The sequence below is a fragment of the Ochotona princeps genome, chromosome 12 (assembly GCF_030435755.1).
Source record: "Ochotona princeps isolate mOchPri1 chromosome 12, mOchPri1.hap1, whole genome shotgun sequence".
NCBI lineage: Eukaryota > Metazoa > Chordata > Mammalia > Lagomorpha > Ochotonidae > Ochotona > Ochotona princeps.
Genome location: NC_080843.1, coordinates 29591810 through 29618588, shown reverse-complemented (window position 1 = coordinate 29618588; position 26779 = coordinate 29591810). Strand labels below are relative to the sequence as shown.

Sequence of the window (26779 nt, the reverse complement as noted above, 5' to 3'; positions counted from 1 at the left end):
ACTCTCATACTAGTTATGATAAATGTCTTGATTTTTAAAATGATCAGGATGAAGAATTTATTGCAGTCACATTTAGACTATGCTACTAATAACATTTGGAATTTAAGAACAAATATATTGCACATCTCCATGGAGTGTCATCCAGGAAAATCTTGAAGGATTCTAAATTTTTTTTTTCTAAAGGATAGCCTTATAAATACATGATTTGCATTCCATTCAAATTTATTTAACTTTTTTTTCGTTCATTGGCACTATGATACATTTTCTAATGCTGGTTCTGAATTCTTAAGGAAATACAAACCTAAAATAGTATAATTCATAAGTGCTTTAAATTGGAATACCATGTGCCATTTCACTGGATTTTACTTATTCTAATAATTTCAGAAGAATAGTTGAGAGGCTGGCATTGCAGCAGTGTGTTAAAGGATTAGTTGAGACATCCCTGATCCTCCATAATAGAGCAATGGTTTGAATACTGGCAGTTCCCTTGTGAGCACCTGGCTGTTAGTGGACCTGAGTAACAGATAATGGCTCAAATACCAATACTTCAAACTTGAATCTGGCTTAGTCCTGACTGTTGTCACCAACAGGAGTGAACAACGTAACAGAGGAGCTCTCTCCCTCCCCGCGTCTCCCCTTCTCCCACCCACCCTCCCCATCTTTTTCACCCTTCTTTTGCTCCCCCCCCCCCCAAGTGTCTTGGGCTCTGTCACTTTGATTTTACAGTCAATCCATCCTTGAAAAAACCCTCAAATCTATATTAAAAACAATGTGTATCTTTTTTTTTAAATCTTTTGCAATCTCCATGCCTCGTAAGGGTCTAATGCAGTACAATTAGGTTAGAAGATGTGGGTAATCGGCCTCAGAATGTTATCCCAGAACTACTTCAGAATTCAAACAATTACTTGAAGTCAACCATTCACTTAACAAATGTTTTGTGAGCTATTCTCTTTATTAGTGGCCAAATTCCTATTTCCACTTTGGTTTATACGTTGGCATGGTACTCTGTATTACTAGTTGGTTTTGGCCCACAGGTTTTTCAGATATCTTATCAAAGATCATAAATAACCCTGCATCTACCTCAAGCACCCACCATGTATTTTTAAAATCTGTATTTTTAAAATTCAGAACCTAAACTAAGTACATGAGTGTTGTAATGTAGTAGTTAAAACACTTCTTGGTCTGAATCCCATGCTCGGTTTTCAGTGTTTGAATCCATCTCTCCTAAGGATCCAGGTTCCTGGTAATACACATCTAGGGACCCAGCAGGTGATGACTCAGCTCCTGGTCCCTGCAGCCAGACAGGAGACCTGAATGCAGTTCTAGACTCCTAGCTCCCACCTGCCTAGACCTAACCTTTGCAGCAGTTGAGGAGAGAACCAGCGGATATGTGTACTCGCTCTAATCACCTCCGTAATATCCCCCCACCATTTCAAATAAATGAAAATGAATACATTAAAAAAGTCAATTCCATAATTTTACCTAAAATATGTACGTCTGGATTGCCTTACAAAAAGAAATATAGTTCTTTTGTGTTTGTGGTCCCACTTGGGCAACCACTGGCTGCAGTCAGTGTATTCCTTGTTGGGTATACAAATAGAATTTGCTTTTCATTTACACTGTCATTTGTTTGTCCTTTTCTTATACGAGAGAGTTCCCTCCGCTCACAATCCTTTAACTAGAAATAAGGCCTAGATTGTGGGATTACATGAAACTGTGCTGGGGATATCTGTTAAAACCAGTCAAAAGCTATAAAATGGAACAAGCTAGACCTAGCCCTATTGATCAGATAAACCACCAGAAAAATAAAATGAGGCAATGAAATTTTTAATAGACAAATATAGTATTGCCTTGGAAATTAAACAATTAGATCTCAATTCTGTTAAGAGGACTTCATAATTAAATGTAAAACCATAAAGTAAAACTAAAGTTAAACACTGCATATCTGAATATATATAAGAGCAATTTATGGCCTAAAATTCAACACCCTTTCTCCCGGGGAGAAATAAATAAAAAATGAGACTAAGACTCAATAATTTGTAGCCATCATTCATTGTTTTATAGGTGTAATTAGTAAGCTTAAGTAGAACTATGTTTGGAGATTTACTATCTCTGGAGTGTGATTATGTATGAATTAAAAGGGCCTGAAGTTACTCCACACTACATAAAAGTATCAATCATATTACCAGAAACTTTTCAAAATATAACTTAAAAATAGGAAACTTTTAACACTTCCTTCTTAAATTTGAGTAAAAACAAGTTTATGTTATATTCAGTTTTGAAGTGATAAATATTTGTAAATGATATTTCACAAATGAATGTCACATTACATAAATATTGAAATCCTTACCCCATCTTGAACTTAGTGGTTATATTTTTTAGTTAGCAATTGAACTCTTAACTAGAAGAAAAGGTAAGAGTAACAGCCTGGTAGTTTTTATTTTTACATACAAGACAGTGGCAAGGAGGACGATGACACCCATGGCCAAGTGTTTGTGCTCCACTCCTCTGCTTCTGGCTAACGGGCACCCTGGGAGGTAGAAGACCATGGGTCAAGGGGCTGTGTTCTTGCCACCATGTGCAAGACCTGGACTGAGTCGTTGGCTACCAGACATTAACTGAGTGATTCCGTCATTGGGAAGTCTCTTTGCCTATGTCTGTCTATCTCTCAGATCCTACAAAGCAAAACAGTAAGACACCAAGATGTGTCTACTTTTTGCAAAAAAAACAAAAAAAAGAATGCTATTGAATGTTGTATTGCATTGATTTGTTCAGAATCTTAAATACAGTGAATTATATTCAGTACTTCACCTTTACCAGATACTATTTAAGTTCTTCTTACAAATGTCACAGACTGCGGGGCTGGCACATTGGCTCAGCTGGCTAATCCTCTCCCTGTAAGCACTGGCATCCTGTACGGGCTCTGGTTTCTGTCCTGGCTGCTTCACTTCCCATCCAGCTCCCTGTGTGACTCAGTTTCCTCACACGGAAAATGAACTCACCACCAGGATCAGCAAAATAGCTGTGAAAGTCCTTAATTGCTTTACAACATTTGTTGAGGTCCCTTTTTTTTTAATATCTCGAAGCACTCCTGATTCATATATAATGAATTCTATAGATTTCCCTTCACCTATATCTTTCTGACTTCCAGGTTTTTTTTCACATACCTCGGTTTCCTGGGATATACACCATTTGGCTCTCATCCTCTGTAAGGCATGTCTCTTGGTTTACAGTGTGACTCTCACTTGTGAGAAGAGCAGCCCGTGCTGTAATTCTTCAGCACACAGATTTAGAGAGGAGATGGACTTGAACAGCTTCTCCCAGAAACCACTGCTAGTTGATGCAGCAGTTGTCAATAATGAGAAATGGATTTTTATGAGCCAATTTCCTTGAAGCAGCTAAAATAGTTTCAATCAGAAACTATTTCTCAAACAAGTAAACATTTAGATTAAAAGAAGAAAACAAAACAGCTATATTTAATACCAAAATATTTAACAACTTTCAGAAAGCAAAACTGAACTGTTTTAAAGTGTTGCTGTTGTTGAAACGATATTGAAAGCTAAATGTGTTTGCTTTTGACTGTTGTAAGTCCAAAGAGATTTTTGAAATACTTCAATTATAACAACATTTAAAACATACAAACTTGTGTAATTTTTATTTTAATGAAGATGAGAAGTTCATTAAAGAAGATAAATATTTCATTAGATCTTAAATAAAACAAAGAGATTTTTTGGCTTCTCTCAGCACAAAATTCCTTTGAAAGATTAATTAATACATGCAAATTATGCAAATTAGACCCATGCAAATATTTTATGAAGACAATTAAGGGAACCATTAATTACTGCTTTTTTTGCTTCAGTGAGATTCATTCATTTAATTTTAATTTCACTTTAACTGTTTTGATGTATAATCTTGCAGCTAAGAACTTTATCTTTCCTGGCGGGTCACTTAAACTTATAAATCTCGTCGAGTGAGCACACAGAAATCTGTACAGATATTCTCAAGACTGCTTAGCATCAAGAGAAATTTTTGACACAATACACTCCTAGAAACAGGGAAACTGGAAGGGAATGTGAGCTCATTCTTGGACAAGGTTCAACTGCTGGAAAAGCAATTAATTTGCTTTGGCTGTGCTAATATAGGGGAATTAGAAAGTGTGACACAAGACAAATAGAAATAATTAGTTCTCCAAAATGATGTTCTCATTAATATGGTTCGAACAGTAGAAATAAAAAAAAAACATTATTGTGGCATGTCTGCATTCTGTCCCTAACCACAGGAGGTGGCATAATGCACCATAAGCATTTTTATATTTATATTCTAAATGATGATGGTTTATTTTTCCTATAGAATTCATATCTAACTGTGTTATATGGATTGAATGTCGCAGCAAACACACACTCTCACAAATAATAACATACTTTCTATAACCATGTGCATGTGTTCACCCAAATCTCGTACTTTAGTGGTTAGAATTAAAAAGGAGGATCATTCTTACGCTTACTAAAATTAAAATTTCTCAGTATTTTTTAATATTGTATTTATGTTAAACATGTCTTAAAGAAACCACCCTGTTACTTAAAAGTTCTCTCATATGACCATGGTACTTGCATTATATAAGGAAAGACCATGATAACTTCCACTGTACAAGGGAAAATGCAAGAGAAGGAAGCAGGCTTTGTGAACAGCAACCATTTGAATTAGCTACCATCTATATTTTAACATGGTATGCGTTTTCAGCTTTGGTGGGTACCATCCACGTTTTCAATCATCATGATATTCACAAACAAGTTAATTGGATATAATGTCCATCAACTGTCTCCCTTGATAATAAACGTTAAAATCCCAAAGCCAAAAAAAAAAGTCTTTAGATCTAAAGATAGTTTTGAATGCCCTGACTGTAGAAAAAAACAACTTTATCAAGTATTTGGTAATCATGATAATAAAAAAGTACCATTCTCAAGTATTTGGTAATCATGATAATAAAAAAGTACCATTGATAAAATTGTGTATAAGATTAAGATAACAGATGTATTTGAACTCATTCTCTGACACAAATCTCCGTCCTACAGCCAGTCACTGCTACAATGGCATCCAGCAAACATGTGAGTGGATAGACATTACCATTTTTATAATTGAGTTTTTACATGTGATTTTAAAAAGAGGTCTTAAGGTTAAGTTTCCTTTTGTGCAAGGGTTACCTTATTTTGTTAATCATTAATTTTATAAATTCCAGAAGTTTCTTGAACTTTTTTATGCAGTTCATCTAGCTCTCTGTTAAGCCTACCAAATAAAGATCACCTGTGACTCTAAATGATACACTCTATTTAGTAACTCATCAAAACATATCTATCATTGATCTGTAAGTTTCCTTGTTAATATTTTCCTAATTTCCATTGATCACTGCTGTTTGATTTCAGGTCTTCAGGCAATTGTCAAGCTAAAGCACAAAACATGATCAAGCAAATCTAGTTCAATTCAACTTATACTAAATTATAACTATACTTTCTATTAATACTGTTCTGCTTTAATACTTAACAATGAACTTGAACAATGTACATTTTCCTTTCCAAAACTGCACTTTCAATTCATTATTTGTGATACTCCCAGAAAATTAATTTCTATATTCCCTTAACTTTCATAGTTACAAAGTCTACATTATCATATTACTGTTCTAGAAAAAAATCATATCAAAATATTATAAACTAAGACCATTTTTTTTTATTCATTGATTACATTGTATGACCATTTTTCTTTAACTTACTTTGTCTAATATTTGGGCAACAAAGTACAACTAGAATTAACGTCACAAAATCTCATAAAATGTCACAACTGAGCACTGAAATATAATGATGACAAATGCATTTTTTTAGTAAGAACAGCTTAGAGAAAGCTTTCTGGAATCAAAAATCTAAATTATTTTATGCAATAAATAATTGTGATTATATTTTACTATTTCCAAATAGTTCCATACTTTATGGTGCCCACTGTAACTAATTTTATGTTTAATTAGTCTAAATTACCTAAGTATTTTGCCACACTCTGCAGGGGCCTTCAGAATTTAGAACTTAAGCATATCCACTTACATTGAAGAACAATAGGTATTTTTTCTACATATACTTATAAAAGAATGCTTAAATAGAAACTGTGAGAAAATATGATTTAAATGCTATCAGATTTCTCAGTGCATGGGTGTTTACCACGTTTTCTATTTAAGATAAATAACTTAGATTGTCTAGATCCTTGAGTAGTTAATAATGGCATATGAAATTAACATGTTTAATGGTACTGCCGACAATCAATATCACCTTTTTTTCAGCTTAATCAATAGTGCCTCAAATTGATTAGCTTCACTGAAATGATGCCTAATACCAGATATCAATTGCTAGGGATTAGAAGCAAATTTAAATTATTATTTTGTTTTGTTCATAGTAATACAGTTCCAGTGTATATTTTAAGATCAAGAAAAAATGGTTCAAAGTAATCCCTCTGGTAAGTGATTAAATAATTGTGACTATGCAATGATGGCATAGAAACCAGTTTTTGTTGCTTGCTTGCTTGTTGTCTTTTTCGAAAAACCTTGTCTTTTATCCCCTTTCATCTAAGACATTTTTAAATATGGAAAAGTTGGTATAGATAATTTTTTGTACTGTAAGTTTGTAATATTGATCAATTTAAGTAAGGCTCAACTTAAGACTGTAGAAATGTGAGTCTGAGACATGATTTAGCAATACACATTTAAACATAAATTTCCAAAAACATGAGGTTCTTTAGACATTGAATTTGCTTTAGAAATTTTAAATGTTGCACAAAATTCACTTCATGCTAAGTTATAGAGATCTAGACAGATCTTCCATCTAACTGTGATTATTTTGTTGATTTCTTTATGTCACTTTATTTTCTGCACATAAAGTGAGGTTTTTCCCTAGTGTGATTGCATATCTATAAATATTGTCTAGATATAGTAGCAGATACAAAATTGAAAAGCACGATAGAAAATATAATTATATGTTTGCTAGTTGTAGATCACTTTGAATGTTTGAAGTTATTAACAGACAAGTTCTAAGTATTCAATAGGAATCCTTGACTACAAGTGGTTATTCCAGGCAGCAAGTTATAAAAACCAGAATTTAAAAGTTTGTAATTTTAAAATCATGATGTAAATTTCAGCAACTCCACTCCCAGTGTGTCAGTGAGAAATGTAATCATGTATTTTGAGTTTAATGTTACCTTGCCTTTAAATCAGAATATTCAAGAAAGGGTTAATAAATACAAGTTCCCAACAAAGAACTTGTTATTTTTAAGAAGTGATTACTTTCATTTACCATATTCCTAAGTCTTTACGAAATAAAGTGCATTTCTTGGAGATTCATTGAGCGCTAAAGCAATTGTTTATATAAAAATGCTTGATCAAAGTTATACATTTATATCACAAGGCCAAGGTGGAATAGGATAATTTGGAGTCATAATTTTTCCAACAAATAACAAATAAGTATGCATTTTAAAGGGTTAGGAAAATATCATTAACAATGCTAATAATATAATGAGGAAAATAATTTGATGTCAACGACATTGTAGCCCAAAGTTTGATGAACCCTTGATGTAACCTATAACACATCATCTACTCTTAGGGAGCCTTAGTTTCTTCTTTTGCACAATAAAGAGATTTAATGCATTTTAAAGTCCTCTTCTAATGCTAAGGAAGTAACATCATAAACGTGTGCTTGGCATATCATCAATGTTGGATAAATATTTGGTGAATAAATGAATTAATTTAAAATTCAGCATCTATCTTTAAGTCTCTAGGAAGTAGAAAGAAGATATTTTTAAATTGAAAGAAAAAAAGACTGTTAATGTGTAGGGAAGTCTTTTATGTGCTTTTATTGGAGGAATATTTGGTTTTCTATGATCTGAGATCAATCAGAAAAGAATAAAAGCCAACAGTTTTGATTATGGCCCGTGGATGTAAATAAAAGAGATGTACTTTCAAGTGAATTCAAGATTTTGTGATTACAACTTACAGATAGTCTAAAATGTCAGAGGATGTGTGGTTTACATTCCCATTAATTTTATCTTTGGTTTAAGCAGATGGATTTCTTTACTTAAAAAGTAAGCAAAAAAACAAAACAAAACAGAAACAGAAACAGAAACAGAAGCTAGTCATTTGGAAGTATCCTTTCCAGAAGTTTGGACGTTTTTGAAAGGCTGGAACAGCAAAATCCCCTACCCTTCCATGTTATTACCATAGGTATATTGGTCAAAAGTTGTTGAGGTGGTGAGTATATAAATATAGACGAGCCAGCCATGTGTAACAATGACATATAAGAAGAGAAGAAAAAAGTTAGTCTTTAGTGACTCAGTATAGAATAAAATGTGACTTGGAAAATGTTATTGTATTATGTTGAATATGAATTGAAAATGGGATAATATATAAGTGAATCTCTGAAGAGTATAAATATTAAGTGAAATGAGCAAAAAAAAAAAGTAACACTAAATATGCACACAAAGAATAAATGCATAGGATTGAATCAGCCACTAAGAACAAGGCTTAATTCTGCTAGAACGTATAATCTGACCTTCCTGGGCACAATCGCAGCATCTTTTATTTGCTCACATTAGTGGGTCATTGAAGGTCAGAATATCACATAATCAGTATTGTAGTGGAGATTCACAAATTCTGCCACAGATCCTAGCAGTTCATCAATGGCAGGTCCATCCCTTCAGAAAACACAGAGTGTGGTTTAGTAAAGGTAAGAACAAGGTGGGAAACACGGTAGGAGGAAAGCAGTAATGTTTTCAGGAGAACAATAACAATAAAACTTCCAGTACACTAAGAGACTGAGGGGGAGAGCTGTGATTAGCATAGATGGTGGTAAGAAACTGGAGGAAGTTCAGCCCTGAACGTGTTAGATTTTATGAAAGATGCTATACATTATGTTATATATTATGAAAAACTAGAATGGTAGATGGGACTGCCCTGGGGAAGGAAAGCTGAAAGTAGACTGGCCTGTGGATAGGGGACATTTGCTTTCCTTTTGAGACACTGAGCTTTCAAGTACCTTGGACACTGAATTAAATAAAGCTATAAGATTATCTGAAGCAACTAAGACTTGAATGAGTTGTAGAGATTGCTTTATAAAGAGCCAAAGTTTATATTAAAGAGTTCATTTAAGTTGAAATCACTGCCTAGAAGAGAGAAGATCTTGGAAGAAAGCAATGGTGTGGAGTGTGTACATGAGCATTTACAGGGCCAGAACAGAGTTTCAGGACATTTACGGGTATCCTAAAAAACAAACAAACAAACAAAAAAACCCCCAAAAAACAAAAAAACTGTCTCATGAGTATTTATATGAATCCAAAAAGAGCTTAGAAAAAGTTTGGAATATTTATTTTTTTAACTTCAGCACACATCATGACAATATAGAACTTTGTTAGGACTCACAGTATGAACAAGCTGATCACTATACAATTCAGTATTTAAAACTAATCTTTAGAAAGGAAAATTTGATATTATCTCGAATTTATATTATTTCTGCCAAATGCATAAAATATGAATCAGTTATTAGAAATATCAACAATAAAAAGCGTTCCTGTGCATCATGGAATGCTAGTAAATGATTATTCATGAAATTATATGTTCTTTATAATAAGCAAAAACAAGTACACTTTTGGAGTTGTTAAATAATACAGTTCAAATATTAAAAAAATTACTGAGCTCAAAATGCAAAGCAATGGTGGGATTATGGAAGTGAAGCATTTTAGGGCTCCGTTTGAAGACGTATCTTAATTTTAAAAAGAAAGAAAAAAAGCTCTTTTGTGCTCTTTAGTATTCATGATGTTAGATTTAATTTCTTACCTAAAATACATGCTTGACTATAAATGGTACCTTCTGATTTTGCTCTTTCCTAACAATATACTCTCAGCAATATACATATTTAGATCTTCTAAGTGTTTAATCAACTCCCTTTAGTATTCTATATATGATTTTGCTCAGCAGATTTGTGTTATTAAAATGTATATAATGGCACAGAGAACATTTGGAAATACACATGGGAATTAGAGAACCTTATTTACTGATAACGTTCAACAAATCAATTTTAACTGTACCTTGCAGTAACTGCCACACAAAAAATGAGTAGGTAAATATTCTTAAGTTTTAAGAATGACATATTTGATTATCTCTGATTTTATTTATACATCTTTCTTGCATTAGACTGGGCTTCAAACATTCAATAAAACACATTTACTGTGTCCAAGATTAAATCATACATTGTTTAAAATTAATTATTCCTTTTTAATTGCACTGTATAAACAGAAATGACCTGTTAATTTAAAGAAAATCTATCAGCGCAAAATGAATTCACTCATATAAACAAGCAAGATGAACTTGACCTTGTTTGAACTTGTTTTGATGTGGCCCAGATGGTAGGCTACATGCTTGAATAGCAGGCTAAAGCTGAGGAAAAACTCATATAGCAAGATCAAGATTTATAGCCTTCTGCAAAAGCCTACCTTGTATTGTCCTTTCAGCATCTGTTCTGCTGCCACTGCGGTCAGCTTCTATCTCTGGGGTCAGAGAGTCTAAAAGCACAGAAAGGTAAGAGTGACACATATTTCATTTGATTCCTATTGTCCTTTAAAAAAAAAAAAAAAAAGAGCAACCTGTTACTTTGGTGCCGAATTAAAATTACATAAATCTTTGTCATCTTTTAAAGGTTGAACAAAAAGTCTAAAAATAGAATTTTTAAAGATTCGAGTCGATAAATGCATAGCACAATGTTGTTCATGAAATAGGATAGAGGCTGGGAACAGATGAATATTTCCTTATGTTCCAGTAGAGATACATTTGATGAAACAGAGGGGTATCACTAGGTTTCAGGCACGTGTGAAGTACAAAAGCAGTGGAAACACCTCAGAAATAAAGATTTCCAACCACATTCTTCTTGCCTGTTTTTCACTATAATAGTTGAATACAGCAGGAAATAGTGGGATGTGCAAATAAAACGTCTCAATTCCCTTTTCAGTATGAAAAAGAAAAGGATCATACATAAATGGACACCCTCTTACCATTTAAGACCCTGAGACCATCTGTTGAAGCTGCCTGTTTTAGCGTCTGCTCTGCTTGCTCACGCCGTTTTGTCTCAAATTCGAGTGCTTCTTGTAATTTTCTCTTGGCTTTTTTCTCTTTCTTTAGCCTCTTTTGAACTATGGCTAGAAGAGAGTACAAATACACTGTTTTTTTTTTTCTTTTTGCAACATTGTTTGATTTCAAATGACTATGGCTTTATGACTCAGTTCCTCCTGAACTGAGCCTACTTTCCCAGAAAAAGTTAAAAAAAAAAACTACCTTTACCAATAAAATGTCTAATTTTTATTTCAGCTTGAACCATTGTAAGAATGCCTTTAATTGTCATGTGTAGAGATAAATTTAATAGGAAGCTAATTTTAGTAAACATTTGTATTCAGTGATAAAGGAAGCTTGATTAAATGAATGTTTTGGTTGAGTTCTCTGCCCTTGAATTAGAACAGCGCAGCCTGGTTTGAATAGTGCAGGCTTTTTTTTTTTTCATCTTTTTTTAATTTTTTTTTTTTCATTTATTCATTTTTTAATTTTTTGCCCCACCCCTCCCTGTACCCTCCCCCCTCGGTGGACCGCCCCACCCCGTTGCCATATTACATTTTTGGGTTTTTGTTTTTGTTTTTGTTTTTTTTTGATTACATTGCATTATGTGTCATGGTTCTATAGGCCCTGAGATTCTCCCCACCACCACCATAATGTATTCCTCAACCTTGTTGCACCACCACGGACCAAATTCAGCTGGGATTCCCCGACTGCATGCATCCACCAGGCAAGAAGTCCCTTGTGTAGGTGAGAGATAATTTTCTGTGTATTCCCAGTAGTAGTAACCATAAACACTAGGGCAAGAGTGGGACAGAGACCTGAAGGTTTGAATGAGAGCAACCATAAGAACTATTAGAGCCAGACTGATCCACCAAACAAACCAGGACCCAGAAGCTCGAGAGGACTAGTAGGGAGATAGTGGGCACCTCCTTTGTAGTTTCTTTTAGGATCCCCGCAATCGAGCTTTCGGTCTCTGGAATATAAACATCAAATGACAGAGGACAGAACAAGTCAATCGACCACCTCAGTGGTGTGTTGACAATGAAAAAATCGGGCAACTGGAGACTATATGATGGACAATGTCAATCAGTGGATTCTCCAACGACCACATCGTGTCTAGAGTGGTGAGGCTGGCAACAATACAGTTCTGTAGAACTATCAAAATCACTTTGCTGGCCCTGCCTTTGGACCGGAGATGGTCTCCCCAAGAAACTGATGGACATTTTTGGATGGTGGGATGTGGGAATAGTGCAGGCTTTTACAAGTATGCCTCCTATCTCCTTACGGGGTGGCATTTTTGAATAGCCAATGGAGCATTTCCTCTATGAAGCTTTGGAAACAATGATTCTTACATTTATGAGTTCAGAGTTTAGAATATATAACAAATATTTTGTATATGAGCAAAATACTCTCAGCTGTTAACAAATAGATGGAGAAATGTAGTTCTTTTGGTGAAGCTATTGCAATTTTGTTAGAGGATAACCTGTTCTTAGCCAATTTACTTCACCATAATACTTCAGCAAAGTTACAACACTTTCACTTTTCAGTAATCAGGTGAAGTATGAAACTTCACTGCTAAAAACAATACACTAATGACAACAAAATATCTTTCATATAAAAAAGTATGTTATAATACAAAATGCTGACTGTTATACATTGTTCTGTCATTTGACAATTGAAACATTTGCAAATAATATATAATAAATATGTAATAACATACTTTTCTCAAAGTATATATTATACTTTCAGTTTCATAATCATCTTAACTTTTACTAAATAGCATAAGTAACCAACTTATTGGAAGGATATATGTGTTTTTTGAAATCATTTTTTCTGGTAATTGATCAACACTATAGATCAATGTGATAGAATCAGCATACAAGTAAATTCTGCTTGTTATGACATGACAGGAAATCATTCCAACTTTACTATTTGCCTTCTTTTTACAGATGAATGGAAAACATTGTTTTCATCCTACACGATATGCAGTTAAAGTATAAAGTAAAAATAAATCAAATGCATATGGTTTCATTTCTGAATTCCATACATTCCATTTTTATCATTATTGTTATTGCTAAAATAGCAGCCCATTAACTTATTGAGTTTATTGTTATAGTTTAATGCGAATTCATGATTACCTTAACAAAATTATTGGGGTACTATTTCCCTTTCCAAAGACAATTGCTTATATAAGCCTCCATGGAAAGAGACAGTAGAAATATTTTTATGAGCCATAGCCTCCCCGGCTCTAGAATCTCAACATCGAGTGCTTTATCATGACTGCTCATTTCTTCTTTCTGTAAGACTGGATCAAAGCAGGTAGGTTGCCACGCAGACTCTTTAGAGTAATGCATGGCTTGGATAGGCACATTAATAATAGACAAGTATTGTCATTATTATCTTCAATTTACTCTTCATTATTAATTAAATGGGAAGTTTCTTGGTGTGATCTGTGAATGTTTTGCCCTCTAGTGGCTAAACAAATAAAATAAAATAGATATTCAACAGGCCTGAACCAATCAAATGTTAAAGGTTTCAAAAGTAAACAAACGTTGGTATTTGAAGGGCCTGTCCTTAGTAATTATTACAAAAGACTTGTTCAATTGAGCACAAAAATCAGGAAACGGCTTGTTTCCTGGAAGGTGTTCTATCAACTGAACCATTTGGCCAAACATCATTATTTACTTAGAACAAGTCCATTTATAATGTTTATCTGGTCTTGAGTTTTAGTAACTAAAACTGTGTGAAGCTGCCAGAATTATGCCTTCACCTGAGGTCACAGGTTCCCAAATGGAATTCATGCTGGGGACCCACCAGCTGTTGCCTCAAAGGAACCCCTTAAACAATCTGGTAAGCCCTGGTAGTTTTAATAGCAAAATAGCATAATGATGTTTAAAACGACAATGTCAATATACATAAAAACAGGATATCGAGAGCAATAATATTGGATATTATTAAATGAGTAAAAATGAGTTCTCTGTCCTATGTATTTGAGAAATATTATAGTTGAAGCATAAGGGGAATTGGTTGTAAAGGCAATGCTCTTCAAATTCATTCATAAAATGAACATATAATCTTGAGTGACCTTCAAAATTAGGCATGGATGTATCATAAAGTGTGTTAAAAGAACAATTCACAGATCAATAAAAACAGTATTTGCATTCAAAAAGAACTCACATAACATTTTACTCTTGGTATTTGACCTTGTTGAATGATCATAAATATTAAGAAACTCATACACTTAACTTTGTTAAGATATTCATTTGTTCAGATATTTATCAGTTCTCAATTTCAGTTGATAAATATCTCACCAATCTTTCTTCACTTTAAATAACCAATGTTTTCCATGTCAGTTTTACAACTTTAACTCATAACATTTTCAAAGGACAATTGTGAATGAACAGATTTTTTTTTCTTTATGGCTGTCATCTTATCAATGCTCATTCTTAAAAATATAAATTCATTAGCCTCTAAAGGCAATACAATTAAATGATCAATAATATAATGGACATATTTTAGTTCCCTGCAGTAGAGACAAAAGAGAAAGCCTATATTCTGGAGATTAAGAAATACAAAGCGCCCAAGATTCCAATTTTGCCCTGAACTTCAGTTACAAATAGGTTAAAAAGTTACAGGATCAAAGTGAAACACTTAGCATAGTATTATTATGTTGGGTGTTTTCCTTAAAGTTTTACACTTATTTGGAAATACCTCTGTTCTTTTGTTCCATAGCCAACTGCTTCTCAAGTGTTTCTCGAAGTTCTCTTTCCCTTAAAAAATCCATCTTCAGCTCTGTTTTTTCCAGTTGAACCTGTTTTTCTTGAGCTCTGGCATTATCTATGGCAACTTTCAGGAGCCCCTGCACAAAGAAGGTATTCTCATCTGTAATATGCTTTAGTACAAAATGTATTTCATTCATTCCTTAAAAAGCATGCTAAAGGAAGAACTCTCTTATCAACTTCTTTAGTCCCCATCCACCCCCCTCACACACATACATACACACACACTAAGAAACACAATATCAGTAAAACATGAAATGTCTCAACCTCATTAAACTATTTTAGAAAGAACAACGTTTATGGCATGAGGTTAGCTGAGTCCAACACTAAACAGAAGATGTACACAAGCGCATCTGTAAAACAAGACTTGAGCAAAACCTTAGCCTGAAATCCTTGCACAGGTAAGTATCTGATGCAACCCCGTGGGATGCTGCAGTGCTGTGCTCCAGCTCACTTCCTTCCCTCTGACAACATTACACGAGTGGCAATGTCTTTTGGTTCCTCCTCACTGCAACCATTTGTTTCTGCTCTTTGTGTCCAACTGCACTTCTGAATGTTTTTCCTCCAGGATTTGACATGGCTCACAGCCTTATTTTACTTCATCTTTTCTCAGCATCGCCATGCCTATGTGTCCTATCCCCTCTCCGAAACACTCCTCCAAATGTAGTTTGTTATTCCTTTAAATTCTTCATGATATTTACCACTGTTATACTAAGCTACAAATTTACTTCCTGACTGATTTATTTGGTGACTTTTCCACTATAATGTAAGCTCACCCAAAAGCATGAAGAGTTTTTCCCCTTTAATATTATATACTTGGTAGGAATCAGAGGTATACTGCAGATTTTTAAACTTGATGAATAGAAATCTTGAATTCCTACTTTTTTTCTTTTACAAAATATAATATATTTAAAGGATCTCAAATGTAATATGCCATTTGCTTAAAGCATCCAGTATGTTTGTAACAAGCTGGGAACACTTTTAGGAAACAGCATAACTCAAAGGGGCACATGGTAAGCATAAGTTTCATTTAATCATGCATATCATTATCAACAAATCTATTTATATATTTATTGGCTTTGTGCTATTAAAGTTTAGTTATGTTTTGCGATTTTAAAAAATGAGTTTATAAGAATGTTAAATATATAAAAAACACACTTTATATTTTCTCACTTAAGATGCTACATGCAAGAAAATTTTGTAAAAATTAGAGCTAAATATTGTGACCAATTACACAACTAAATGGTGTTATTTTCACTGGTGTATACCAGAGACTAAATTTTCAAATGAAATATAGATGTATTTAGGGGATCTAACCCTCCTGCCAGAGAGAACAAGGGCACATTGAATGAGGAATTTAAACTCCAGCTTGATTTATAATCCCAGCACAGATAAAACCTTACTTCAGCCAACCCGTACAGCTTCAGCATTGTCAAAAGCCATTTTCATTCACTTTTCAAGCACACATTTCATATTTGCTATATCTGATCCTGAATATCCTGTTATAATCCTTGTGATCTGAAATCAGCTGGAGAAGGATTTCCAAGCAACAGCCTGTCCCTCCGCGGTCTTTTGTTATTTTTATAGTAAACCATAGCTGCTAAGGAAACTGCCATCTTAACCGATCCAGCAACATTCCTGTGTATGTTTCTTCTTCATCAGGAACAAACAATTAGTAACAAATGAAAGAGATCATTACATCAAGTGCCCTTTTAGATCACCCCAATTAAAACTTTAGTTTAGCTGTATTTTAATTCTAAGATACCAAATTCTAATTTTCTGCTCTGATTGCTCTTGTTGACTTCTCTTTGAAAGATGTACTCTCTGTGCAATGTCTAGAGATTATTTAGCAAGATGCCAATGTTGGCACCACTTAATGTGTTGATTGGTTGTATTATCAGTAGCTGTTTAAAATAAATTACTATTAAACTATTATTGTCCTTCGCTGACAAAACACAATATTTTGGTGTTCTTTAAATATGAAACAATCACTATGAATAAACATGTTGAATAATGTGAAATGGCAACCCTAATTTGTGTACTTTTGTATTAATATTCCTTTGTAAAGAATGAAGTTGCTAAGAGCATTTGTGTTGACTGCTTCCTTTTGTTACAGTTGTTGCTAATGTGGCTAATGGCAATACATTACCTATTCCTGCTGATTATGTCTGAAAAATACTAGCTTTTACTACCCAATACCCTGTAGGGACTACTTATAAGCTACATAAAATTAAATTTCATTTTTAAGCTTTACATCAGTGCACACCAGTAGGAGTCCAGTATAAACAAAAATCTGCACTGAAGCCAAACTGATGCATATGTGAAAATATATTATTATTGCCAGTGACAGCTCTGCTGCAAAAAAAAAAAAAAAAAAAAAAAAACAGAAAACAGATTAAATTCCAATGCAGCAGTGAGCTTGATAAGCAGTATCAAATGGTGTTCACAAAATGTACAAATCATTAGAACAGTAGGCTAACCAACAGCAATAACAGCAATACTTCTGAGTTGGTATGTACAACTTCTGCAAATTTTCCAGGTAGATTCATACTAATTTTTGGTCTCACAGGTACATATAGCATCCAGCAAAATGCTGTAACAACAAACAAGATTGCAGTAAACGATAGAAAACTTAAAACATGAAATTTTCTCCAACAATAGACTAGTTCTCAAAATGCTGGAATTGGATGACAACAATGCTAAAGAAATACATTTTAAGCCAAATTTATGGAAAAGCAATGACAAGAAGTAAGCATGTGCTTACATATATTGTCACAGATGAACCATATAATGGAGACTAGCATACCAGGAAGTGAAGACACATTGTTGTAGGCAACTCTACTCCTGAATGAAAGGAGGACTCACGTCGAAAATACTAAATATACATTGACAATAGGATACTAAACTTTCTGCCATTGTCTACACCTATAATACTATGATACAGTTAGATAGCAGAATGTTGGACTTGTGATTATTGCTGAAGGACAATATTATTGTAATAATATGGGGGAAAGTATGGTGGTGGGGAGCAGGAGAAATGTGGAGTGTAGAGGGGGAAATTAATTGGAGAATCCCTATACCTACAAAACCATATCATGGAAAATAACAATAAAAAAGAAAAAAACAAATTTAATGTTTCAGATTTGCCAAATTACAGTATGTCATGAATAAAATTAGTGGGCATTGAAACAACATTTTCAAGGGGGGGGTGTTGATCATTGAATCTAATAAAACATAAAGGATTCTCAGAGGCTATATGGAACTTTAAACTTACCACACAAAAAGTATGTTGCCATTTTAACATGGAAAACAGAGAACACCTTTATTTAGATAGGCCGAATATATTTACCCAAAATAGGATTTGGACAGTAAACACACAAACACACACACACACACACACACACATAATATGCCTAATATGTCAGGGACATGACTTTGCCATTTTTGTTGAACCTGTTCTACCATTTTTAGAATATTAACAAAAGTCTATAAATGTAACAATAATAAATCTGTGACTTTTGTTAAAAAAGAAGTGCACTCATTACTAGCCACATATTCAGTATCTGTGCGTATATTTGTGTAAATGTGCATATACACAAATGTGTTACAAATACACGCATGCATGCATGTGTGTGTAAGTATGTGCCTGGAAATCACTAAGATGCCTTATTTCTATTTTATCTTATGTACACACATGTAACTATTTATAAAGATATGTATATAAACATTTAATATATACTTATATCTATATATATTTATATACATAAGACTGACGTAAGCAAGGACAATTTAGTCTTAAAGATGCATTCAGATGCAACTCCCTAAATTTAGCTATCTTGACTATATTATCATCTTTTGCTAAAATATGGCTCTAAAAGCTGTAGGTTTTAGGGTCGGCACTTTCTTTCCCTATTCTTTCTAGTGCTGTGGATAACCTCCCCAGGCCTGGCACTGGATGAGTGGATGGATGAGCATTCACACGCCGGCAGGGAGTGACTTCTTGTGATCTCAAACACGGTAAGGATTCGTATGTAAACTGTTACTGCGGAAGAGCGTGCTGTCCGACTCTGATGTAACCCAGAAATGTTTTCTCTCCAGGATAAAGAGCTCTACTGCATAGGAAATTCAGCAATGTTGAAGAATATAGTTGAAAACATTTAACACAGAAAAAAGAGAAAATTACTAAAAACTCTACCTCATGAAAACAGTAACGGATGAAATTTATACAAAAAAGTCATGTTTCTTTTAAAATATAGTCAACTATCTGGCGATGATTAACAGTTTAAGCAGCATGGATGATTTATTTCAATTATTGAGATCTAAAACCTTAAAGTTGAATACAGTTCTGGAGACTGTAATTATATTTGTATTAAAAATGCCATATTAATAGATGAGAAGATAGGCTGTATTAGAGGCTTTCTGTTATATCCTTAGAGAAATAAATAAAATTAATTACATTTCTACTGGGAGAAAGTTTAATATGGTAAGGAATGTATACAAAAAAATCAAACAGGAAGGATTGTTAAAATAAAAAAAAACCCCAACATTTTAAAGTAACTTATAGGCACATTATCTGTAAGCTTATGCCTATAAGTAGCTACTACAAATATAGAGAAGCAGACGGCAAAAATCCCCATCTGGGATCCACATGATGACTTCATGTGTGGGCAAGAAAATTATGTTTTCTTCTATTCCAAACACCCTTATTATCTTGGCTCCATGCTCTGTGTTATTGTTAACTGTGAGTATTTTTGATTCATAATGTACTGTACGTAAAATATACATCCTGAAGACCACATAGGAAATCCGTGGAAAGTTTGTATGCCTTTTTTGAAGTCTCCTCTTTGAAGAAACCTATTAATTGAAACAAACTTATTTATAAAAGAAAGAGTTTTTTATTCATCTATATTAGACATATTTCAAATGCTCAAACATATTTCTTCACTGAAAAGCTAGCAGTTTAAAAATAGCTAAATATTTATGAGAACTGGTATGTCATCATTTAACGGATCAGACAGACCTAAACAGTTAGATTCCTCCCATTAGTCAGCAACGAAAAGAGCAGTTAGACTGAATTATTTTCAAAATTCCCTTGTCACTTTCATATACGTTTTTAGTATGGTTTAATGTTTAAAGTACATATCTGAGTATCTCTGGACAATTTCGATTCAGTATGTTGTTTAAAATATAAATCACAAGAAAAAATTTAACACCACGGTTCATTCAACCTTATGAGCTGATTAAGTTGGAATAATATGAATCCTTGGGAGGGGGGGAACTTCTGAAACTGAGTTTCCTGTTTCCCTTTTTTATAGATTGCACAAAGGCCTACCTGTATGTTAGTCAGAAGGGTCTCTATGGAAGACAGTCCATCAGGAAACAGAAAAGGAGATGGAAAACCTGGCGGTAGTGGTTGTCCATGCCCAGTTAGAGAAAGTTTGTCAAGGCTGTCTCTTGCGGTTGGCGTAGAAAGCGGGGTCTCATCTGTATGTGATTGAAACAAAAATATAGAACAAGTTACGCTTGTCTGTTTTTATTAGACCTCAGTAATGGCTTCCCTAGTGGTTTCCAGAACATTTATTGCAAATTGGTTCCTGCTATCAGGAGAAAATGCTTTCTGCTGAATTTTCTTTAATGAAAAAGCTGTGGAGATACAACAAGATAACATTAATGAGTAACTTTATAAGCCTTTTAAATGCAGTCTCTAATGAGACTGAGTTTACAGTGCCATAGAATCTTTTTAAAACAAATATTATCTCATATATAGTTGTGATAATATATTCAGGCTGACTTTATGGACACCTTTCCAATTATCTCATTTTAGTTTGCTCTGTTTGGATTGACAATAGAATATTTCCAGAGCTTCACATAACAGAAGGCTTTGTATGGGAGGATGTTTTTCTCAATTAACCCTTCCTTTCTGTCAATGATTTGTTCAAATGTGCTCTTAAAGAATTTATAAACATGTACAGTTAAAAGCTTTCATCCCATATGTAAAAAAAGAGAAACTAGATCCCAATATATTATATCTGAATTACAGTGAAATTGTCTATTGTCATTGAAACTAAAGGACTTTGATCTTAACTACCTTTTAGCCTCATAACAAAATCAATGATAGTTTTTCCATATGAAAAATTGTTCTGGAGAATAAAATACAAGTTACATTAAAGTATTTAGCAAATAAAACCAAAAAGTTCTCCAAAGTTAATTAGTCATTAGTTTGTTTATGGATATTCTTCAACATTTCAAGCAACATACAGTAATGCCTTAGCACAGAGCCCTATTATGTTCACAAAGAAATCTTTTTATTCAGTTCTTTAATATTTAACCATTTTACAGCTTCATATGCTCTAGTTACACGTTATAGCTTATTTTATTTCATTATTATCACAGAAACTTTTATTCATGGCAGGATTTTCAATTTTATAAATATTTCCTTTTTTCACCCCAGGAAAATTAATCAGAGCAATGTATTTGCACAGTCCTGATAGTATCTCTCAATTTTGCAAATGGCTAAAAACTTCTGCACACCTGTCTTATGATTTAATTCCACTGTTCTCCTCAGTTATTCTTTTATTTTTCATTACAACATCTAACCTCACGTGTTCCAATTACTTCTCTCGGGGGCAGAAATAGTATGGACGCTACCACACTTCCTTGTCCCTCAGTATTGTCAAAACAAGTTAAATTCATCTCCCTCACCTCTCCACATTTCTATTTAATGAAGCAAAAGTGAAGAAAGATGGGGAGGGGAGTAATGAATACAAGGTCTATTCCTAGCATTCCTCACTCACTCCTCTGCCATGTCTCCTCCACCCAGTCTTCTATGAACAAACTGACAGATGATCAGGCGCAGCAGATACTGACGAAGAACCAGAGTAAGCAACTAAAGTGAGACTCCTGGTGTCATTATTTTCTTGTCACACTTGTCATTAAGGTTAAATGAAGACTGCAACGCAGGGGTAGTGCTACCACATGGCTAATGTGAGCAAGGTGATCTTGGATACCATTTACCTGGGTCTCATAAATTACTCCTCCGGACCAAAGCTGCTCGTGTTTTCTCATAACGCTCCAAAAGGTGCTTGTTAAACATCTCTGTGCATGTGAAATTGTTTAAGGATGGGAAGCAGTATTTTTTTATCAGTATCATCTTAGCTGTCACATGCTAAAGAAAATGTAGTTTAATAGATCATGGGCATAATAATTGCTTGTCTCTTGAAGAAAGGTCTTATACCAGATGACCACCTGAGCTTGCTTTCAGCATTATAGTCCATCATTCCACAATTCTTAGACTGTCCAGCAAGAGAAGAAACATATGTACTTGCATGAATACACATGCACAAATTTAACTGTAAGTTTCATCATTCTGACGATTATTTAACTGTAATGCATTTGTGCTTGACTATATTTGGCTGTGGTGTGAACTGAATCATTAAATCACTCATGATGTGTACATTTATATAGTCAATATTTATTTAACATAAACAAAGTCTTAGACATGGAGATAAAATGCTAAAAAATTGGAAGCCTTAAAAATCTCATGTAGACTAGGGTAGCTAGTTGTTAAATAGCTAATTCTTGCAGTCAGCAAAAATACTTTGGCTTCCTTCATTATTCATTTAGATATTTTATTTATCCAGCTACAGGGTTTAACTGATTCTGTTTATGTCTGAGTGTGGGTTTCCCTGCCTGCATGCAAAATTTTCTACAGTTGCTTCAGTGGCATGCTCATCTTAGTCCTCACACTCCCAGCTGTCTGCGAATAGACTAACTTTTGATTTGAAATGATTGGCTTTCTATGTTGATCATTGTACATACTGAAAGGCTGCATAAACCTGCTTTAACTCCACCTTTAGGTAAGAATAAAATATAGGGCAGACAGCCCCCACCAGAAATAGGGGAAAAAGTAATTCTTAAGAAGAACACACATTTTGAAAAAAAAAAACAAAATAATCAATAAGAAAATACACAACAAAAATACTTCTTTGTGCCTCAATACCCTATTATTTGAGAAAGTTGTTATTTAGTAGCAATTAACATCATAGAAGGCCTCTTTCAGATCTTCCTACAAAGGCTGCAAAATTGAGAACATGGTTCTTCCTTTTGAAGTGGAAGTGACCTTTGATATCCTAAATATTCTAGAAAGATTAAAGCAAAACTTTGAGAGTTCAGGCAATGTGGAAGAGAGTTTTGACATCCCATAATCCCCGCCTACTTCAAAGTGTGAATGAATGATGAAGCACAGATACATAAACTACTTTGATATGCCTGCACATATTTTAAAAGCTAATCTTTAAAAGAAAGTTGGCTTGTCACATGCCATCATTCTTTGCTTATTAGATTATTTGGCAGTGCAATCTGTGTTTTAACATTTTACTTTTAAATAATTTAAACATGGAAAATTAGTAAGAGTTGTACAAATGATGATCACATACTCTTCTAGTTAATTGAATAGTGACCTAGTTGAATAGTTACCTGCATGTTAAGTTTCTGAAAGCTAGGAATGTTATTTTATAAGCAAAAGCAGCTTTCAAAAATGAAGAGATCATCCTGGTTTGGGGAGGGTACTAAATCCAATGTGAAGTAAGGGGAAGATTGGAAAGAAACAGAAGATGTGGCGAGCAACTGGCGTAGTAGGTGATGCTGCTGCCACTGCCTGTGACACCAGCATCACGTGTTTGTTCTGGCTCAAGTCCTGGCAGCTCTGCTTCTCATCCAGCACCCTACTGATGTGCTTGAGTAAGTAGAGGAAGATAGCCTGAGTGCATGCCTTCTCGCCACCTGCATAGGAAACCTGAATGAGGTTCAGGTTCCTTCTTGCTGCCTGGCCCTGCTTCAGCTACTGCAGCCATTTTGGAAATGAGCCAGTGGATGAGAGATACCAATCTCTCTCTCTCTCTCTTCTCTTCTCTTCTCTCTTTTTACCTTCAAAGAAATAAATAAAGATTTAAAAGGGAAACAGATGACACAGAAGAGAGAAGAGGCAGAGAAGATGTTATGCTGCAGTCCAGAGATGTGCACAACCACCAGAAGCTCGAAGAAGCAATGAATGGATTCACCTCTATTGCCCTCTACCTGAACACAGCCCTTATTCTTGATTCAGAGACACTGCGAGATAATTAATAATTTTTGGTTAAACTCTTAAATCTTGGTATAATTTGGGGCACATCCATGATAAGAAAAACAGTATGTAATGTTTAAAGAGTTTTGAATATATAAAAGAGTTAATTCGTTATGCAGTTTCATTACTTAGGATAGAATGTAGTTTCCTCATTAAAGACACATACGGTAGTGAAAGCATGGAAGCAACTCAGGTGCTCATCAAAAGGTGAATAGATAAAGGAACTGTGATACATTAACCTATGGAATACTGCTCAGCCATTAAAAATGAAATTATGCCATTGGCAACGTAATGGTCCCAACTAGAGACCATTCTGCTCAGTGAAATAAGCCACTCCCCAAATGACAAATATCATATGAAATCAACCATCATGTAAAATACAAGATCCATAGATGTATAGGCAAACATGCCATGCACATTCAGTCATCTAGAGGACTGTATAATACAGACTATCATATAAAGAAATGAAGATACATTGCAGTATGCATCTCTACTTCGAAATCAAAGATGGACTCCCGATGAAACTGTTAAACATATCTTGATGATAGGACGCTGGACTCTCTGCCACTGTTCATACCTACAACTTCAGGATACACATAAATAGCAGAAAGATGGACTCATGACTGTTTTTGAAGGACTATACTATTGTAACCATATAGGGGAAATTAGTGGAAAGGGGGCGGGAAATTGGACACAGGGGAGGAGAAATCCCTGAGCTTATAAAAATGTATCATAAAATTAATTAACTCATTAATTAAAAACAGGTTGAAAAAAGAACAACATTCATCATAATTGTTCATTAGAATTAATTCAGTAGAGGTTTCATTGTCAATGATTGGAAAATGGGAACATATCAGTTTGTAAGAGAGTATATTTCTGTCAGTTCTAAGGCAAGTACTTTTGATACTTACGAAGGTAAACTGGAAACAGAGAAAAATGCATCTTCCTGGTAATTAATGAAGCATTTTCAAGAGTAACATTTATCGGGATGTTGTTTTAACTGGTACATAAAATTTGTACACATTTTTGCAGTACCATTTATTGTGAAAATTAGTTATTACCTCTTTTACCCAATTTATCATTGTCTTATGTCAAGATATTATAAATCATTTTTCTAGCTTTAAAAATATGTGCATTGTGATCATCAATAGTCACCTGTATAATAGAACTTTTCTCTCATAATCAAGTTAACATTCATTAATTAACCATTTCTCTGTCCTCCCTACTCTCGCCAGCTTCCTATCATCGCCACTGTACACTCAACTTCTATAACAGCAATATTTTTAGATTCTCTATTTCAATGAGATCATGTGGTCCTTATATTTCTGCATCTGCTTTATTTCACCTAACATCATGATCCTCGGTTTTTTCAATGTTGTCTCTCTCTCTCTCTCTCTCTCTCTCTCTCTCTCTCACACACACACACACACACACACACACACACAGTTTTAACTTTTTGTGGTTCAATAGAATTCTCTTGCCTATATAAATCACATTTTATTTATCCATTCAGAGGTTAATTTAGCAATCCTTAATTATTGTGAATACTGCAACAATAAACATGAGAATGAGGCTACCTCTTTAAAAGACTTAATTCTTTCAAGATTGTTGGATCACATAGGGGTTCTATTTTTCATTTTTTTAGGACCTGCATTCTATTTCTTTAAAGATATATATATTTATTTGAAGGAAAAGATAACAGAGAGAGGGAGATACAACTGGATAGTGATCTTTTTTTAAATTTTTTTGTAATATTTTATTTTATTTTTTTATTAATTATTTTGTATTATGTGATAGTTTCATAGGCTCTGGGAATCCCCCCACCCCTTCCCACGCCCGTCCCCCTTGGCAGATTCCTCCACCTGATGCAGTATTACAGTTCAAATTCAATCAAGATTCTTTCCTTGCAAATGTAAACCAAGCATAGAGTCCAGCTACTTATTGTCCAGATGGGTTGAACAGTTTCTTGGGGAGACCATTTCTGGTCTGAAGTTAGAGCTGGTAGAATATCATCCCAGTCAATTAAGAGTCCCAATATAACATCAACAGCAATTTGCAACATTATGGAATTGACATGGTTTTGAGTAACCAGTATGTTAAAAAAAAAACAAAAAACAAGTTCTTAACCACATCCTATGATTAGCTCATTGACATTTCAATTTTAGTTTATATACAGGACCGGCTGCTATATACCTTAAAATGGCTATAAGGTACCATTCAGCTGTCTCGTGTCTATTTCATTTTCGTATTTAGCCATTTGTTGTGTTGAAGTATAATTTTGCTGATCTTGGCAGATTTTAGGATAATCTAGACTGGCTTGTAACTCTAACAAGACATTTGTCGACAATTAAGGTGCAGAACATTTTTTTTTGGTGGGGGGGTGTGCAGGGAAATCCTCAGCACCATGGTGAGGAGTGACTAATCTTTGTGTCCCACCCAGCGAGGCATGAGCCAATCCATGCCAGCTCTTTCCTGTCAGATTCCAAGCTCTACTTTTTGTTGTTCGTCTATTTATTTTAGGTTTTTTTTTTGTATGATTGTTTGTTATGAGGGGTTTTCGGAGCGAGTGTTCCCTGGTGGTCTAGTGGCTAGGAGAGTGATCTTTTATCAATTGGTCCACTAACTCGATGGTTATCACAGCCAAAGTTGGTACAGGCCGAAACCAGAGGCCAGGAACCCATCCTGGTCTAGATGACAGAGACCCGGAGACATGGGTGGCTGTTTCCTGCTGCTTTGCCAGGAAAACTATCAGAAATT

At 34.3% G+C, this 26779-nt stretch overlaps 1 protein-coding gene across 1 annotated transcript in view; it reads right to left on the bottom strand.

The window, feature by feature from the left end:
• Positions 1 to 26779, bottom strand: part of DACH1 (dachshund family transcription factor 1) — a 384212-nt gene that overhangs the window by 17065 nt on the left and 340368 nt on the right. Inside the window, exons 7-10 of the mRNA XM_058670666.1 lie at positions 20234 to 20385; positions 14834 to 14981; positions 11068 to 11211; positions 10513 to 10581 (exon numbers count right to left, since the gene is read on the bottom strand). Of these exons, the coding sequence (XP_058526649.1) occupies positions 10513 to 10581; positions 11068 to 11211; positions 14834 to 14981; positions 20234 to 20385 (513 nt within the window). The remainder of the gene's footprint in view (positions 1 to 10512; positions 10582 to 11067; positions 11212 to 14833; positions 14982 to 20233; positions 20386 to 26779) is intronic.